At 30.5% G+C, this 16,921-nt stretch overlaps 7 protein-coding genes across 7 annotated transcripts; 3 read left to right on the top strand and 4 right to left on the bottom strand.

The window, feature by feature from the left end:
• Positions 1-1,507: 1,507 nt before the first annotated feature.
• PPL_07873 (SPT20 family protein) lies at positions 1,508-5,571 on the bottom strand (the record flags this gene model as incomplete). The annotated part of the gene is made up of 3 exons (XM_020578707.1): positions 1,508-3,707; positions 4,045-4,439; positions 4,528-5,571. The coding sequence occupies 3 exons, from the start codon at positions 5,569-5,571 to the stop codon at positions 1,508-1,510; spliced, it is 3,639 nt and encodes a 1,212-aa protein (XP_020431576.1).
• Positions 5,572-6,019: 448 nt separating this feature from the next.
• Positions 6,020-8,793, bottom strand: DG1106 (Kelch repeat-containing protein; the record flags this gene model as incomplete). Its single annotated transcript, XM_020578706.1, has 2 exons — positions 6,020-7,055; positions 7,769-8,793. The coding sequence occupies 2 exons, from the start codon at positions 8,791-8,793 to the stop codon at positions 6,020-6,022; spliced, it is 2,061 nt and encodes a 686-aa protein (XP_020431575.1).
• Positions 8,794-10,205: 1,412 nt separating this feature from the next.
• On the bottom strand, positions 10,206-10,763 carry PPL_07871 (uncharacterized protein; the record flags this gene model as incomplete). The annotated part of the gene is made up of 3 exons (XM_020578705.1): positions 10,206-10,220; positions 10,569-10,610; positions 10,677-10,763. The coding sequence occupies 3 exons, from the start codon at positions 10,761-10,763 to the stop codon at positions 10,206-10,208; spliced, it is 144 nt and encodes a 47-aa protein (XP_020431574.1).
• Positions 10,764-11,572: 809 nt separating this feature from the next.
• On the top strand, positions 11,573-12,577 carry PPL_07870 (uncharacterized protein; the record flags this gene model as incomplete). The annotated part of the gene is made up of 4 exons (XM_020578704.1): positions 11,573-11,800; positions 11,880-11,984; positions 12,067-12,216; positions 12,272-12,577. 4 exons carry the CDS (start codon positions 11,573-11,575, stop codon positions 12,575-12,577), a joined length of 789 nt encoding a protein of 262 aa, XP_020431573.1.
• Positions 12,578-13,220: 643 nt separating this feature from the next.
• On the top strand, positions 13,221-14,524 carry PPL_07869 (Rhamnolipids biosynthesis 3-oxoacyl-[acyl-carrier protein] reductase; the record flags this gene model as incomplete). The annotated part of the gene is made up of 4 exons (XM_020578703.1): positions 13,221-13,500; positions 13,696-14,072; positions 14,147-14,231; positions 14,493-14,524. The coding sequence occupies 4 exons, from the start codon at positions 13,221-13,223 to the stop codon at positions 14,522-14,524; spliced, it is 774 nt and encodes a 257-aa protein (XP_020431572.1).
• Positions 14,525-14,813: 289 nt separating this feature from the next.
• On the top strand, positions 14,814-15,160 carry cks1 (cyclin-dependent kinases regulatory subunit; the record flags this gene model as incomplete). Its single annotated transcript, XM_020578702.1, has 2 exons — positions 14,814-14,869; positions 14,965-15,160. 2 exons carry the CDS (start codon positions 14,814-14,816, stop codon positions 15,158-15,160), a joined length of 252 nt encoding a protein of 83 aa, XP_020431571.1.
• Positions 15,161-15,711: 551 nt separating this feature from the next.
• On the bottom strand, positions 15,712-16,515 carry nip7 (NIP7 family ribosome biogenesis protein; the record flags this gene model as incomplete). The annotated part of the gene is made up of 3 exons (XM_020578701.1): positions 15,712-15,874; positions 15,954-16,367; positions 16,460-16,515. 3 exons carry the CDS (start codon positions 16,513-16,515, stop codon positions 15,712-15,714), a joined length of 633 nt encoding a protein of 210 aa, XP_020431570.1.
• Between the last annotated feature and the right edge of the window lie 406 nt (positions 16,516-16,921).

Raw genomic sequence — 16,921 nt, 5'->3', positions numbered from 1 at the left:
ATACCGAAATTGAATATTGATTTTGATTTCGATAATCTATCAAAACTCTAACTACTCTACCATTGATGTGGTATACAATAGTAAATTTAAGATTGATACATCTTTTTTTTTTTTTTTTTTGTTTAGAGATAACAATACAATTGCAAATTGAATAACAATAATTATTTACAAAACAATATATATTACCTTTTTGTTCTGATTATAGTTTGTTTGATGTGAAAATGCTTATTTGAGTGTAATTATTTATACTGGGAGGTATGACAGAGTATGTCAAAAAAAAATTGAAGAAATTTAATAATTTGATATTTTATTCAATTTAAATAAATTCTATTTCAATTCCATTCTATTTACTTCCTATTCTTGAATGTATTATAGTTTGACTACTCGAGAGAGCTACAGAAAGTGAACGGGAGTAGATGGATGTGTGTGATCCGAATTAAAGAATAACTTTGAGAAGAGAAGGAGAGATAAAAAAGTGTGTTTTTGTGTGTGTGTGTTTATGTTTGTTTGGCTAATTGTTTATTTATCTGTGAGTGGTGGTGGTGGTGAGTGGTTATAAACTATTTTTTTTTTTTATGTATTCACCCAATTCGTTTTATTTAATTGTGTGTAATAAAAAAATAAAACAAGAAGAGTCTAAAATAGTGTTATCTTTAAAATTAAATAGAAAGAAACCAATTAACAAATATATATTAACAATAATAATAAAACTTCCAGATTAAATAATAATAATAATCAAATTACAATACATTTAGATATAATAAATAAATTTGGTATTTGATTTGTAAAGATAAAAAAATGTTTACCATTTGACATTTGATTCATTGGTAGTATTATTTAAAAACTTACAATTGGTTTAGATAAAAAATTTGAATTTTTATACTTTTTATAAAAATACTTTATAATTTATTATTATTTATTTATATATATAAATATTTATTTATTTAATTGTGAATAGAATATTTGTTTATACTTTATTTTTTAGTTGTGTGCTTACTATTCTATCAAAAAAAAAAATTCAATCACATGAAATTGAATGGTTATTTATAACATTCCAATCCTTTTAGAATTGGAAAAATCTTCCACACAATTCTAAATAATGTTATATTAAAAATTTAATAATCAAAATTGTCGATAGAGGTGTGGGGCGTACCACTAAAGGGAAAACAAAATTTACCTTTAATTTGATGTGGGTGGTTTTTTTCCAAACTGATTCAATTTCATTTGTTTTTTTTTTTTTTTTATTCTAGAATTTAAATTAGATTTTTTTTGGTAATAAATACATCGATTCTGTATTTATTTTCCCCTACAAATTGTACATTAAAGATAAACATTAAATTATTATTATTTGGCATACCATATTGGAGCTATAAAATATTTTTGAATATGTTTTATTTATTACATAAATATTTCAAAGTTTTAATTTCCTTTTTATTTTTTTTTAGATTTTTTTTTTTTTTACTAAATATTAATATTTTTAATATCTGACGTACTTTAAAGTCAATGATCACCGTGGAGTTTGAGCAAACTGAGCCATTTGTTGTTGAATTTGTTGTTGTTGTTGAATTTGTTGCTGTTGTTGTTGCTGTTGGTATTGAAGTTGTTGTTGTTGTTGAAGGAACTGTTGTTGTTGTTGGAGCTGCAGGAATTGTTGTTGCTGTAGTAGGAGTTGTTGCTGCTGTTGTGGTGTGAGTTGTTGTATCATTTGTGTTTGATGAAGCTGTAGTTGTTGTTGCTGTTGTTGTGATACTTGTTGTGCTTGGAGCTGCTGAAGTTGCTGTGCCTGAAGTTGTGCTTGTTGGGCTTGCTGCGCCTGTTGTGCCTGCATTTGTACTTGATGCATTTGTTGTTGTAGCTGTTGCTGTTGCAGTTGTTGATGTAAAAGTGTTTGTTGGTTTTGTTGTTGTTGTAATTGTTGTTGTTGTTGCTGTTGCTGCAATGGTTGAGATTGTAATTGTTGTTGTTGTTGCTGTTGCTGTGCCTGTTGTAATTGTTGTTGTTGTTGTTGTTGTTGTTGTATCTGTTGTTGTATATATAACTGTTGTTGTTGTTGGTTTTGTTGCTGTTGATTTTGTTGTTGTTGTTGTTGTTGTAGTGGCTGTTGCTGTATCGATTGCTGCGGAATTGGTTGTTGCATTGTTTGTTGCGGTACCATTTGTTGCTGCGGTTGCATTTGTGTCATTGCGTGTTGTTGCTGTTGTATAGGTTGTGGTTGGGCTTGTTGAACTTGCATTGGTTGTTGTTGTTGTTGAATCGGGACTTGTGTTGTTTGTGTCATTGGCTGTTGTGGTTGTTGTTGTGATTGATTCTGCTGTTGTTGCTGCTGCTGTTGTTGTTGTTGTTGTTGTAATATTTGTGTCATTGCTTGTTGCTGTTGTGCCTGTACAATCGGATTTTGATGAATATGTTGTTGAGCCTGTGCTTGACTTTGTTGCTGTTGTTGTTGTTGCTGCTGTTGTTGTTGTTGTTGCTGCTGCTGCTGTTGTTGTTGTTGTTGTTGCTGTGTTTGTTGTTGACCACTGTGTTGTTGTAGGTATTGTTGTTCGACTCTTCGCCTACATTCATGTGCGTGTGAGGTCAGCTGTTGCTGTTGGGCAAGCGGCAGCAAAGAATCGAATGTCAATAAACTATCTTTGCTGTGATATGAGTTCTTGATATGTTGTAACATGAATCTAGCCTCTGCCGGACTACCAAGTGGAAAAGTCAAGTAAAGTGGTACAAAACTACCTCCATTTTCATAAATATAAATCTTGTCTATAGATGGTGGATAGTTTGCAACTGCTTGCTTTTGTGCTGGTGCCGTTGGCTTTGGTGTAGCTGTAGTGCTTGGCGGTTGGGGTTGTGTTTGAGCTGTTTGATTCGGTTGTTGTGGTGGTTGTGTAGTATTCGTTGGTTGTGTTGTTTGACCTGCTGTCGTTGTCGTTGTAGTTTGGCTTGGTGTTACAGCTGTTGCTGGTGTTAAAGTCGAAGCTGGTGTTGGAGTAGGTGTTGTTGTTGTTGTTGTTGTTGTCGTCGTTGGATTTGTGTTTGTACTTGGCGTCGGTGTTTGTATTGGATTTGCTTGTTGCTGTTGTTGTGGGTGAGAAAATACTTGTTGTTGTTGTTGTTGTACAGATGATGGTTGTGGTTGCGATTGATTTTGTGCTTGTTGTTGTTGTTGTAATTGTTGTTGCTGCTGCTGTTGTTGTATCTGCTGCTGTTGTTGTAATAGCTTTTGTTGTAGATGTAGTTGTTGGTATTGATAAACTTTCGTACCGATGAGTGTGTCGGTGACCTGTAGTTGTAACTCTATGACAGGATACCTATACCTACATTCATAGGTGAAAACCAATAGACTATTAAGTGAAATAAACTGTAGTAATCGATCTTTTATAAACTCTACATCGTTCGACAATTTCGTAACAATTCTAATAGTAGGTGGTTTCAGTTTGCTAACTACAGATGATGATGACGGCGAAGAAGAAGATGATGATGTAGATTGACTATCCTGTACATTATTGTTATTATTATTATTATTATTATTATTATTATCTTCTTGTGATTTTATAGGTGTTGAATTTGAAGTTAATGTTAAAATTGGTGTAGATGTTGTTGTTGAAGTATTATATTGATATGAAAATGGGTATGTTTTAGCGTCTTTAACAGGATAACAATATTCAAGAGTATCTCTTCTATCTCTATCCCATTTATGATTTGTAACTAAATATCTAAATAAATTGAAACTATAAATGATAGGATTGGTTAGATTAGAGCTCATATTATGTGTAGGTGTTGTCGTTGCTGAAGACTTACTTTCCCTCGTTGTTTGTCGGATGTATTTTCTTGTGAAATGGTGATTGCAAGCTGGAGGGAAACGATTGAACCTCTAGTGATTTCGATAGATTCAGTGACATTGTACTATGACGATTCTGTCTCGGTCTCTTTATACAATTGTATTTATGTTGATTGTAGTAGCGGTCGTCTGTCTCCAAACTGTGCTGCGGAGTCAACGTCAGTCTCGAAGTGGTAATCTCCAACAACTTTTGTTCAAACATCAACAAATACTCTTCGTCATTTACAATATTATTATTATTTATCTTACTATTACTACTATTGCTACTATTACTATTTAACAATGAAATTACATTCTTTTTAATATCGAATAACAATGATTCACTATCTGGTTTTAATACAATCTTATTTACTTTAACATCTATATTCATATTACTATTATTATTATTACTGTTACTGTTGTTATTATTATTATTATTTTGATGTTTGCTTGGTATAAGAGTTGATGTGGTTGTGCCTCGGTAGTCGCGTATCTCAGCGATGATACAACCTTCATAGTAGTGACAAGTTACGTCGTCTAGAATATCAATGAGATCGGGTACCAACTTTCCTTGACCTATAGACCTTAGAAACTCTTTAGATGTTCTATCATAAGGGTATATCTTATCCTACATACATAGTTATATATATATATATATATAATTAATGTCTATTCTATTGTATTATTATACACAACGATGATGAATTCAAACTTACTCTATTTATATTATCAAAACTATATCCATTCGAATAGAGATTGATGAATATCGATGACTTTAAAGTGGATGTATCATAACCAAGTAACACCTGTGCAATATCATCGATAGGAGAGAATCTATCACTATACTTTGATTTGAAACTACTACTACGTTCTTTTTCACAACTATTATTACTATAGCCATTACTACTGCTACTCTCATGATTATGATTATTTATATCTGTATTTGTATTTATATTATTTTTATCTATTATATCTGTATTTGTAAGTATATCTATATCGTTGGTGGTTGTTGTTGTTGTTGATGATGATGATGTTATCTCGACATCTGGTAGTGCAGATGGTAAGATACTACTAGTTTGATCAACAGTATCTCTACTACTATTATTTGTTGTGTTGATGTCTTCCATCAAATCGAATATCGTTGTTTCATTGCTAACACCATTGACATGACTATAATCTATTGCATTGAAATGATCTGCACCTGTTGTAGTTGTACTTCCTTGGTCAAGACTATTCTTCCCACTACTATCATCATCATCATTATCATCTTTCATTTGATTCGAATGACCATCTTTATCTTTATCTTGATTATTATCATGACTACTATTATCATTTTCATTATCATTACTACTACTACTACTTCTATTACTATTACTATTACTATTACTATTTATACCATTCTCAATATCGTGTAAAGTAGTATCAATAATATCATCCAACTCTATATCTAATGAATCTTGTTGTTCTTTTTTATCTTTATCTTTATCTTGTTGTTGCTGTTGTTGTTGAGGTGGTTGTTGTTCATCTGGTATAATAGTATTATGTTCATCTGTTTCTATATCGTTATTATTTTCTTTATGTTTATCTTCTATATCTATATGTTTATCAATATCATCTGTTTCTGATGTTGATGTTGCCGTTGTTGAAGTTGATGATGATGTCATTGTGATTGAATCATTTATGCTATTTAAATTGGTCGTATCATTTTTGATAGGTTGTTGATGTTGATCGAGTGTGTGTTGATGATCGTTGTCATTCATTACAATCGGAGATTGATTAATGTAAAATTAAAAAAAATGTCAAAAAACTTCTAAGAATAGATAGTATAAAAACTGAAAAATAAAAAATAACAACAATTAAAAAAAAAAAAAAAAATTGTTCACTTCAAATTGTTTCAAACTAACAACAACAAAATACAAAAAATAATAATAATTCAAAAATAATCAAATTTCAAAAAATTTTAACTGCTAAATTTTCAAGTCATTTTTGATCTTCATTTTTTTTTTTTTGAACTATGTAATAACAATTATTGTTATGTCCGATATGCAAATATATTAGGTAATTACCTTTGAATATTTATAAATAATATATATTTTTTATTATGATTATTACTATTATTAACTTTGATTGAATTGTATTGTATTGTATTTTATACGTTTTGTTTTGTTTTGTTTTGTTTTGATTATGATTTGTTTTGTTGGTTTGTTTTTAATTGATGTCTATGGAGACAAATACTAATGCATTGCCTTCTCTTGACTCGTTCATTGGTTGTTGGTATTCCCATGTGTTTTGTGATATATTATATTTGTGGACGTCGTTGAGAACTTCCGAATAGTAACCGCCGACCACGTAGATCGAGTTGCCACCGTCGTAGACCACCGAGTTTCGGAGGTCGACCGGTTTGAGCATGTCGGCGAGTGGCTCCCATTGGCCGCTGTCCACATTGAGACGGTCGAGCGAGTTGGAGATCTTGCGGGTGCCGTACGACCCGCCCAGCACGTAGATGTTGCCCTTTCCATCGTGGACAGCGCCCGGGCCGTCACGCTGCTTGCCCATCTTTGGGTACTTTCCCCAGCGGTCGGCTGCAACGTCGTATACCTCGATGAGATCGAGCGCCTTTCCATTGAAACCGCCAATCGCGTAGATGTATCCGGTGCCGCGCGCGTCATAAACGGCTGACAAGTCGCTACGGATGTTTCTCATTGGCGCCAGACTGTGGTATTCCATGGTGACGGTGTCGAACCGATCCAACTGGCCGGAAAACCAGCTGTCTTTGCCACCGACGATATAGATATAGCGACGGCCGTCGTAGACAATGGCATAGCGACTGCGCGGTTTCGGCATGTCACGAATCACCTCCCAGGTATCGGTGAGAATATTGTAGCGTTCGGCAGTCTTTTCTGGCGCGTTGCTGTTCTTCAACTCGCCACCAAACACGTAGATGTACTTGCCACCATCAAACACAGCGGATATTCGGTTTCGGAAGCTGTTCATGTTGGAGACGTACGTCCATTTGTTTTGTGCAATTGAGTAACGTTCAACTGATGGCTTGTTCGGTCCACCAATTGCATAGATATATTTTAATGTACATTTATAAGGTATATTCGATGTTTTTAATAAATTATAATTATATATATGTGAATTATATAACTTTGGTGAATTGGAGTTACTACTATTGTTGCTACTATTATTACTATTATTACTATTATTATTATTATTATTACTACTACTACTACTACTACTACTATTTATATTTGGTGAATTAGTGTTACTTCCGCTTCCTTTAATTTTGGAATTATTATTATTATTGATATTGTTGTTATTGTTGATATTGTTGGTGTTGACGTTATTATTATTAAAATTATTATTGTTGTTTATATTTGGAAAATTGAAATTCCAGGTGATATATTCGTTGGGAATCATGGCTACTTCGTTGACCAATTTAAATAACTCTATATAGTGTATTTTCTGGTTGTTGGATTCCGTAATGTTGTGACCGCTTGGATGTAGAATTTTGGAAACTGCTCTTCTTCGCTCGCTGTCTATCTCCGCCAGCAGTCTGGTTATCTTGTCCTTCTTGATGTTGATAATCGATAGATAGTCGCGATAGTCCAAGTCGATTTGTTGATAGATTTCATCGAGTAGCATCACCAACTCTTTTTTCAGACGGAGCTTGGTTTCCTCGATCATACTCGTCTGATATTGGAGGCTATCGACAATCTCATTCTCAACCTCAAGATAACTCTTCAGGTGTATTAGTGAGTTGTGTAGGGCAGTGTTCTCGTCGTTGTTTCTCTTTAGAATGTCGCTGAAAGATTGAACCGGGTGCAATTGATGAGTGTCCAGCTTGTTGAGGCAAATATCACAAATAGATTTCTGGCATTCATTACTGAAACAGTAGTATCTATATTCCTGGTTGTGAAGTGGACACTTAATCTCTCCATTCTTTAAATTTACAATGTTGAAGTGTGAGCTGGTATATAATTAGAAATATTTGAATTGGAAAATTGTTGTGAATGTTGTGTTTGTTGCTGGTGATGTTGTTGATTTTGGATATGTTGAGTTTGTTGATGTTGTTGTTGTTGAACTTGTTGTAATTGTTGTTGTTGTTGTTGCATTTGAATCTGATAATGTTGATTTTGGACATGTTGAGTTTGTTGATGTTGTTGTTGTTGCTGTTGGATTTGTTGTAATTGTTGATTTTGGTACACTTGTTGTTGCTGTCTTTGTTGCTGTTGTTGTGAATGATGTTGATTTTGATGTTGTTGTTGTTGTTGTTGTTGTTGATTTGGATTTGGAAAATGTTGATTATATTTCCAGTAGTTTCCAGAATTGTTAGTATTCTGACTATTATTGTTGGAGTGATTTGGATGATATTGTTGAAGAAGTTGTTCCTGATGTAACTGTTGGAGTTGTTGCTGAAGCAAATGTTGTTGAATAACGGAATTCGGAAAGTATTGGGTTGGTTGAGAGAAAGAATTTTCAAGAGAGTTTTGCAAGCCTCCAGATGATTTTCTGCTATGACTGGCACTACTTCCAGGACTTCCCATTGAATTTATTAGTGGTGATTTGCTTTCGTTGTGTTTGGTACTATTGGCGTTGATTATGATTGGCTTGGATGGAAGTTTTCCATAGGAGGGTAAACTATGTGAAAGGACATCGGAAGCAGGGGATGATGATCTATTTTGATAGAGGTGATTGTTGTTTTGTGAAATATTGTTGTTTATGGCATTGTGTTGTTGCTGTTGTTGCTGGGGAAGGACAGTTGGTCGAACTGGAAGAGGAGGTGAGGGATGTGGAGAGAGTGGAGTGGGTGGAGTTGGTGAAGCTGAATTTGTGTTGGACGAGCTTGACAACGATGGTGAGGGTGAAGGTGAGCTGGAACCTCCATTTCTAAGACGTTGTCGATAGTCAGCAACCAGATGATGTAACTTCTCATCGAGGAATGCTTCATTGGATTGAGTTTTAACCTTGCAAATCATACACTGGTAGTGTGTTGTGTCTGGAAGATCAAAGCGAGTCAAACTGAGATCTATGCAGTCGGAACAAAATGAATGGTAGCACTTCAGAGTTCTCGGATTGGACAGTATTCCTTTACAAACATAACAAATAAACAAATGTGAACTATTATTATTTAGACTGGAACTTGGTGATGATTGCTGTTGTTGTGACGATGACGAGTTGTTGGCACCACCACGTCCATTTAAATTTAGAAAACTGGAAGATGGAGAACTGTGGTTACTGCTACTACTGTTATTGTTACTTCCAATACCACCGGAACTGGACAATGAGTTGGAAGAAATCTTTTCGTCCATCATTATTCGATGTTAGAGCGAAGTGGATGGTGGTAATTGGAAATAGTATTTGATTTTGATATTTTTTTTTGACTACAAAAAAAAATATATAATATCAAAATCAAAACAAAAAAAAAACAAAAACAACTTGGGTATTGAAAAGTAGGGTAATAGTTTAAAATGCTTGTTTGGTTGTTTGTTTGTTGATGCAATAATTAAAAAATTAAATTAAAAAAAATTAAATAGATAAAAAAAATCAAAAAAATGCAAGTGAGTGATTCCTGCAGGTGTCAGCGGCGAGCTCCGATATTTGCGCTCAATTTGTTGAATTTTTTGATTGTGTTTGTTGTTTTGGTTTTTTTTTTGTTTTTTTTTGTTTTTTGGAAAAGGGGCAGAAGAAGTATATATAGCCGGAAACGGAATTTTAAAAAAAAATAATGGTAATTAAATTTGGGCTATATTACTACTTTCTTTGCAGCAAAAACACACTAAACAATAAACTGATATGACTAAAGTAAAATATTTATATCTTTTGTGTAAATCATAATATTACAAACAACAACAAACTAAATGAAAAACACAAACAACCACCTGTCAACTACTACTCTGCAAGTGATATTAAACTAAACTGTTTTAAAAATTAACTAAAGGAAAAATAAATTATTATTAGTAAATTTAGATTTAAAAGAAATTTGTTTCAATTGAATTTTATTTTGGTGAGTTGGTCATTAAGTGTGAATTTTAAATATTGACAATATTAAATTTCTAATTAAAAATAACAAAAACAATTAGCAATATATTAATGAAATAGCAATATTGATCATAATAAGAAATAAATAAACTGATGATGATGACATTATTTTATTTTTATTTGAACTAACAACAATATGAAGTTAAACTAAATTCCAAAATATTTAAAAATTATTGTTGGTGGATGAAAAGTCATGATAAAAATCGAGCGAAATTTACTAATCCCCAAACAAACTCCTATGAAAGCTTTTAAAATATCTAAACTTATACAGTACTTTTACTAGAATTTGTTCCTCTGGTTGATTTCTACTACTATTATTATTATATCTCTATGTTGTTGCTATTGAAATTTAAAGTATAACTATCTATAATTGATATAAAATTAAATTTGGTTGATGATATCACTCCAACTAGAGTGAATTTGAATGAATGAAAACCATTACTGATTCATAGGAATAAAAGGGCATTATTACAGAGCAAAAATTAAAATGAAAAAAAAAATATCAAATCGGTGATGTTTTGAGTAGGCCACAAGAGGCTATACGGTGTTTATTATCTAACAATAATCAAACATAAAACAAAAAAAAAAAAACCTTATTCCAATTTTTTTATGCCCACCATTGATAACCAAACCTGAAAGCACCACCAATAACTAATAGAGTTTGATTTTAACTTTGAAAAATAAAATAAAAAAAAAACAACAGCAGTCATACACGCATAAATATTGCGGTGTAGAATGAAAACACTAAACTAAACTACAATAAAATAATATGTGTGTGTGCGTGTTGATGATTGATTGTTTATCGTTGTTTGTTTGTTACCAACATTGATAATAATTGTGGTCCATAAACTACAGTTCCACACTCTTTTTTGATTTTTTCGAATATTCTCAAAGTAGTAGTTTTCATTTTGAACCAAATTAAATGGACTATATTCATATCAAATGAATAGAAATCGTGTCTCTGATGTTGATGGAAGCATTTTTATTTTTTTTTGATCATTTATTGTGCACAAAAATAAACACACCTCTCCAAAAACCTCTTTTTTCCGAAAGGAATGAAAAAAAAATTATTTAAAATTAATTATGAAAAATTTGTGAACTTTGCCCCGAAATTTTACTTTATTTTATTTTTCTTTTGATTTTTTTTTCTATCTTTGATCTCTTTTTAAAGTCTTCGGGTATTCGAACTTCCGATCATTCCATTCTTCAAATATTTTATTTATAGATATTAGATCTATAATAAAATCATAGAAAAAAAATTATTATTTAATTAACTTGGAAAAAAACAATTTTTAAAACCTTTTTTTATAATTATATATATTTTGGAATTACTCGATTGTCAAAAAATAGTTGTAAATAGTAATTTAATACAATTGTGTAATTGATTAAATATCTAATAATTAAGATGATGGAAAAAATCCTGGTTTAAAAAATTAAAAAATCAATTTAATGTTTTAAAAATTTTGTCGTCAGTGTATAAAAAAACACACAATTAAATCATTAAATTTGCAAATACTTAAAGTTAAAATAGCATCAACCACCAACCCAATAGATCATTTTTATTACTAATTGACTATAGCTCAATAAATATTTATTTATATTATAAGCATTTCATTTCATTTCATTCATTGATATTATATTATTTTTATGAGAGAATAACAATTACCTACACAACCTTAATACATAATACTAAATGAACGACTTTGTTAACAAATCATGGCAATGCTTAAATTAGATTCAAATCAGCAAGAACAACAACAACAACAACAACAACAGACAGAAAACAACAATAAGAATAATAATAATAATAACAATGATAATATTGAACAAGCACAAGATGATTTATCATTAAAGATATTGGTAATAGGTGAAGCTGCGTGTGGAAAGACAAGTATCATTCACAAATATTGTTTAAATAAATTCGAACCAAAATATAAAGTTACCGTATGTTGATTCTTCTTTTCGATTTAGATCGATCAACAACATGTTTAATAACTGATTGATATTGTTTATATATATATAGATGGGACTAGATTTCTTCCCTAAAAAGATAACAGTTGATGATCAACCTATAAATTTAGCATTGTGGGATGTTGCTGGACAAGAAAGATTCCATCATATGATTAGAGTATGTAAATCTATATCTACTCTACCAATTTCAACATTTGATAATAATATATATATTTATACTCACACTATTTCTACTTTAGTCATATTTTAAGAATGCCAATGGTGCAATTATTGTATTCGATCTTACACGTATCTATCACACACTAAACTCTGCATCAAAGTGGAAGCTACAGTTGGACATATGCTTCCCGGATGACAATCCAATACCTTGTATACTATTAGCAAATAAGGTAAGATATTAATATTTATTCGATTGAATCGTTTACTAATATGATACTTTGGTAGAGCGATTTATTCGATATGAATGACGTTGAGATCAAAAAACAATTAGATGAATTCATTGCAGAGAACGGAATAAAACAATGGTTCTTTACTTCGGCCAAAGAGGGCTTCGGTATTGAGCATGCAATGGAATATATAGCAAGAGTCATCTTGGACACCACATCAGCGCAATCAAATACAATGTCGACAGCTAGCAATGGATCTTTTCAAATATCATCAAACGTCAGCAGCTCAAATGTCAACACCAATAATAACAATGACAATAGTAACAACAATAATACTAAAGGAAGAAAATGTTGTGCCAATTAGTAGTAGTAGTAGTAGTCGAAAAACAACAACCAATTGTATATCATAGTAGTTAGTTAATTAGTATCAGTATAGCTCAAAACCAAAGTCGAGTCGGTCAAATCAGTCATAATTTTAATATCTAGTTTTACATTTATATATGTAAATATTTTTAGATCTTTCTTTCTTTCTTCCTTCCTTTCTTTCTTTGTACACAAAGTATTTAGAACAATCAACTGCAAAATAACAATATATATATATATATATATACATATATATACTTTATATATGTATATTTAAGTACTATTATGTTATCATTGTTCTGTTTCCATTCCTCTGTCCCAGGATCGATTAATTATCGACCAAACAAAACCAACCAAAACCATACACAAGCAATCACTTTATCTCACAATTGGTTAATTATTTTTACCAATAATAAATATTGTAAATAAACTTTTTTTTTTTTTATATATACTACTTCAAGTATTAGATCATAATTGATTATGCAAACAACTAAACTGACCACTCCAAATTTGGAAATGGAAAGCGATTTTTTATTTTTCATTTTTTATTTTTCATTTTTCTTTTTTTTTGTTAATTAAAAAGATAATTAATGTGATGTGATTTTCCTTTTATTTGAAATTGAATAGATAGTAATAGTAATAAAATGTTAACTTGTAATTATATAAATGGTGTTACTCCAAATACAGTAAGTGGTGGTTCAAATCAATTCAGTTTGTTTGATATTAAAGGAAAAGTAGCTTTGGTATCAGGTGGTGGAAGTGGTATTGGTTTAGGTATTTCTGCTGCATTGATAAAACACGGAGCAAAAGTATATATTTGTTCTCGTGATTTCAAGAAATGTGAAGCAACAGCTCAAGAACTTACAAAAATAGGACCTGGTACTTGTATTGCAATCGCTGCTGATATTTCAAAGGTAGATCAATGTAAAAAGTAATGTATCTAGCGAATTCAATATCAAACCATACCATTCTAACCAATATTTTGTTTGAAAAATAAAGAGTTGCAGAGGAAATTTCGAAAAATGAAACACATTTAGATATACTTTGTAAGTTTATTAGTTAGTTAGTTAAACTTTCACAAGTTTTTATTTCTGAAAAACTACAATATATTAATAATAGTGGTTTGGTTTGGTTTAGTTAATAATAGTGGTTGTAATTGGGCAGCAGAGTTGGAGGAATTTCCAGACAGTGGATGGGATAAGGTTATGAATTTGAATGTTAAAGCTGTTTTCAATTTGACCGTCGCTTGTTTACCATTGTTGAGAGTGAAGGCAACCAACGCTGATCCAAGCAGAGTTATTAACATCGGTTCGATCGACGGTATTCGTATTCCATCGCTCGACACTTACTCGTACTCTGCAAGCAAAGCGGCGGTACATCAACTCACCAAGACACTGGCCAACCGTTTGGCACATGAAAACATCACTGTCAATGCGATTGCAGCCGGTCCATTCATGAGTAAAATGACCAAAGTAACCTTTGAAAAGTTTCACGATGTATGATATCTACAACATATTATCAATCAATCAATCGACATTGACATACTAATAAATTATTATCTATACTATAGGCTGTAACAGCAAGTGTTGCACTTGGTAGAATGGGAGACAACGAAGATCTAGAGGGTATTACCATTTTCTTAAGTTCCAAAGCCAGTAAATATATAACAGGTGCAATCATACCACTAGAAGGTGGTGTTCTAATCAAAGCACAACTTTAAACAATAATCACAAAATGATCATCAACAAAAGAAATGAAAATAAAAAAAAATTGTAAATTTTTATAAATCTTTAATGATTTGAATTGCATCAACCAAACCAATCAAAATTAATTCATACATCCACATTACAGGTGTGATCGATTCTAAAAATAATAATAGTGAACTATCAAAATACAAAGGAATTTTTTATAAAAAGGATGGAGGGAAGAATTTGGCGCTCAAATTTGAATTTTTTTTTTTGAATGAACAAACAACTGTGTGTTCCAAAGTTGTAATACTTAGTTTTGTCAAAAACACAAACTAATCATTAAAATTATTTTATTTTATTTTTTTAAAACAACATCAACAGCAACAAAACCTTTTTATTTATTATTATTACTATTATTATTATTATTATTTTGTACATAGTATACTTTCTTTATAATAATAACAATATATCACAACAATTCACCATTAGTTAGTTAGTTAGTTATAGACAGTTTAGTTAGTTTAGTTTAGTAGTTATATTTACAACAAAATGCCACCAACTCCACATTATTCAAATAAATACTACGATTCACAATTTGAATATAGGTAAGTTTTACAAATAGCAATAATAATTTTAGTTTGTTTTTTTTTTTTTCTGGTTCATTTATACTAATAATAATATGATTTATTTATTTTTTAAGACATGTTATCTTACCAGCGGAGATTTCCAATTTGATACCAAAAGGAACTTTGTTGTCAGAGGAGGAATGCAGAAAGCTTGGTATTAGACAATCAGAGGGATGGGTACACTATGCAAACCACAAACCAGAACCACACATCCTTTTGTTTAGACGTCCACATACTGGTCCAATCCCAAGCGATGTCGATTATCTCTAAAACAACGACGATATCAATAATACATAATATACAACACAACACAATACACATACGCTGTTACAAATCAATCTTACAATATTAATAATTATATACAACAAAAGATTCATACTATACTATTATCTTCCTTTTTCAACTTCCCTCCTCCCACAAAAAAAAAAAAAGCAAAAACAACAATAATAATAATGATAACATAACAAACAACATGAATTTGATAACTTATATTATATCGATCTATGCACATACATAACAACAACAAAATAACTATAACAACAACAACAACAACAACAACAACATTCAAATTCATCATGACAATGGGTGCTACAATCTCACAAAGATACTCTTTAGACTAGATAGTTTATTTTTTGTTAGTTAAGTCTAAATAATTAAATAAAATTACATCTTTTTAAAATAACAATTAAAAAAATATTAAATCATGCATATAAAAACTTTGCTTGCTGTAATTGTATTAATAATCTTTTAAATTTAATAATACAATAAAAATGTTGATGATTTTGTTTTTTTTAAATATTTAATTTATTATGTATATAGGCTTAGAAAAGAGTATCTTCATCTCTAAGATATTCACCAACATCACAAATATGATAAACAACCAATGCAGTAGGATCTAACTTTCTACATTCACCCGTTGATTTTGCTGTAACACCAAATCCAATTGGAATATCATTCATTGAATATAAAACAACACCTTGATTTCTATTTTAATGAATAATTATAAAAATTGATCAATGTTAGTTATTGTACTTTTAACTTTTGTTGTTTGCTTTTTACTTACTGTGGTGTATCCTCTGTAATTCTACCTAAACCAGCCTTTAATAAATTATTTCCATACATCCAAGACATCTCTGATTGTGGCTTCACCCAAACTTTATACTGTTTTGATGAATTGAATTGATTAGTATAAACAATGTTATCATAAATTAGCAGCAGAGTAGATAAAATAGAGATAAATATGATAGGTACCTTTGCATATTGAGCTAAATACTCTAAACATGTAATTTGTAACTTAAACTTTCCACTCTTTGTAAACTTTCCAAAACAAGTACCTAAACTAGCTAATGAATCTCTTGGGATGTTCTGTGCTTTTCTCATGATGTCTTCACTGATATAGTATACTTTATTCTTTTGTACTCTGAAGCAATGTGGTTCATCTTTTCTCTCTACCATCAGTGTAATATTCTTTCCGACACTATATATACAATCAAAGTTTAATCTCAATTAATATCTTTGTTATTACTATTACTATCATTATAAAAATGATCACTCATTCCACAAACATACTATTTAATAATCTTTTCAAAAAATACTTTAGTTTCTTCGTCTGTTAGCTTTCTCATTCTCTACTTTTATTATATATATATTTAAAAAATGATCTAGATCTCTTTCTATTAAATTAAATGATCTATTATAATTGGTTGATTGATTGACTGATTTGATAAATGAACAAATCGATATAATTACTAAATTAAACTAGTTTATTTAGTTTGTTATAAAAATATAAATAAAAATATATATAAAATATTTATGTTATAAAAATATAAATAAAAATAAAAATAAATAAAAATTTAAATTAATTAAAACGAAAAGAAAAACGACCGAATTGTTGTTATGATTTCTCTCAATAATAATTTTTTACACACAAATTTGAAAATTGAAAAACGTTACATTTCGAAAAAGTTATTAAAATTGAATTTTTTAAAAATTTTTACAAAGCACACTGAGGTGTGGTGTCGTGCTTGTGGG

This window comes from Heterostelium album, assembly GCF_000004825.1.
Source record: "Heterostelium album PN500 unplaced genomic scaffold PPL_scaffold8, whole genome shotgun sequence".
NCBI classification, from domain to species: Eukaryota; Evosea; class Eumycetozoa; order Acytosteliales; family Acytosteliaceae; genus Heterostelium; species Heterostelium album.
Note: the sequence above shows the minus strand (reverse complement) of the source record. Positions and strands in the feature narration are given on the sequence as shown.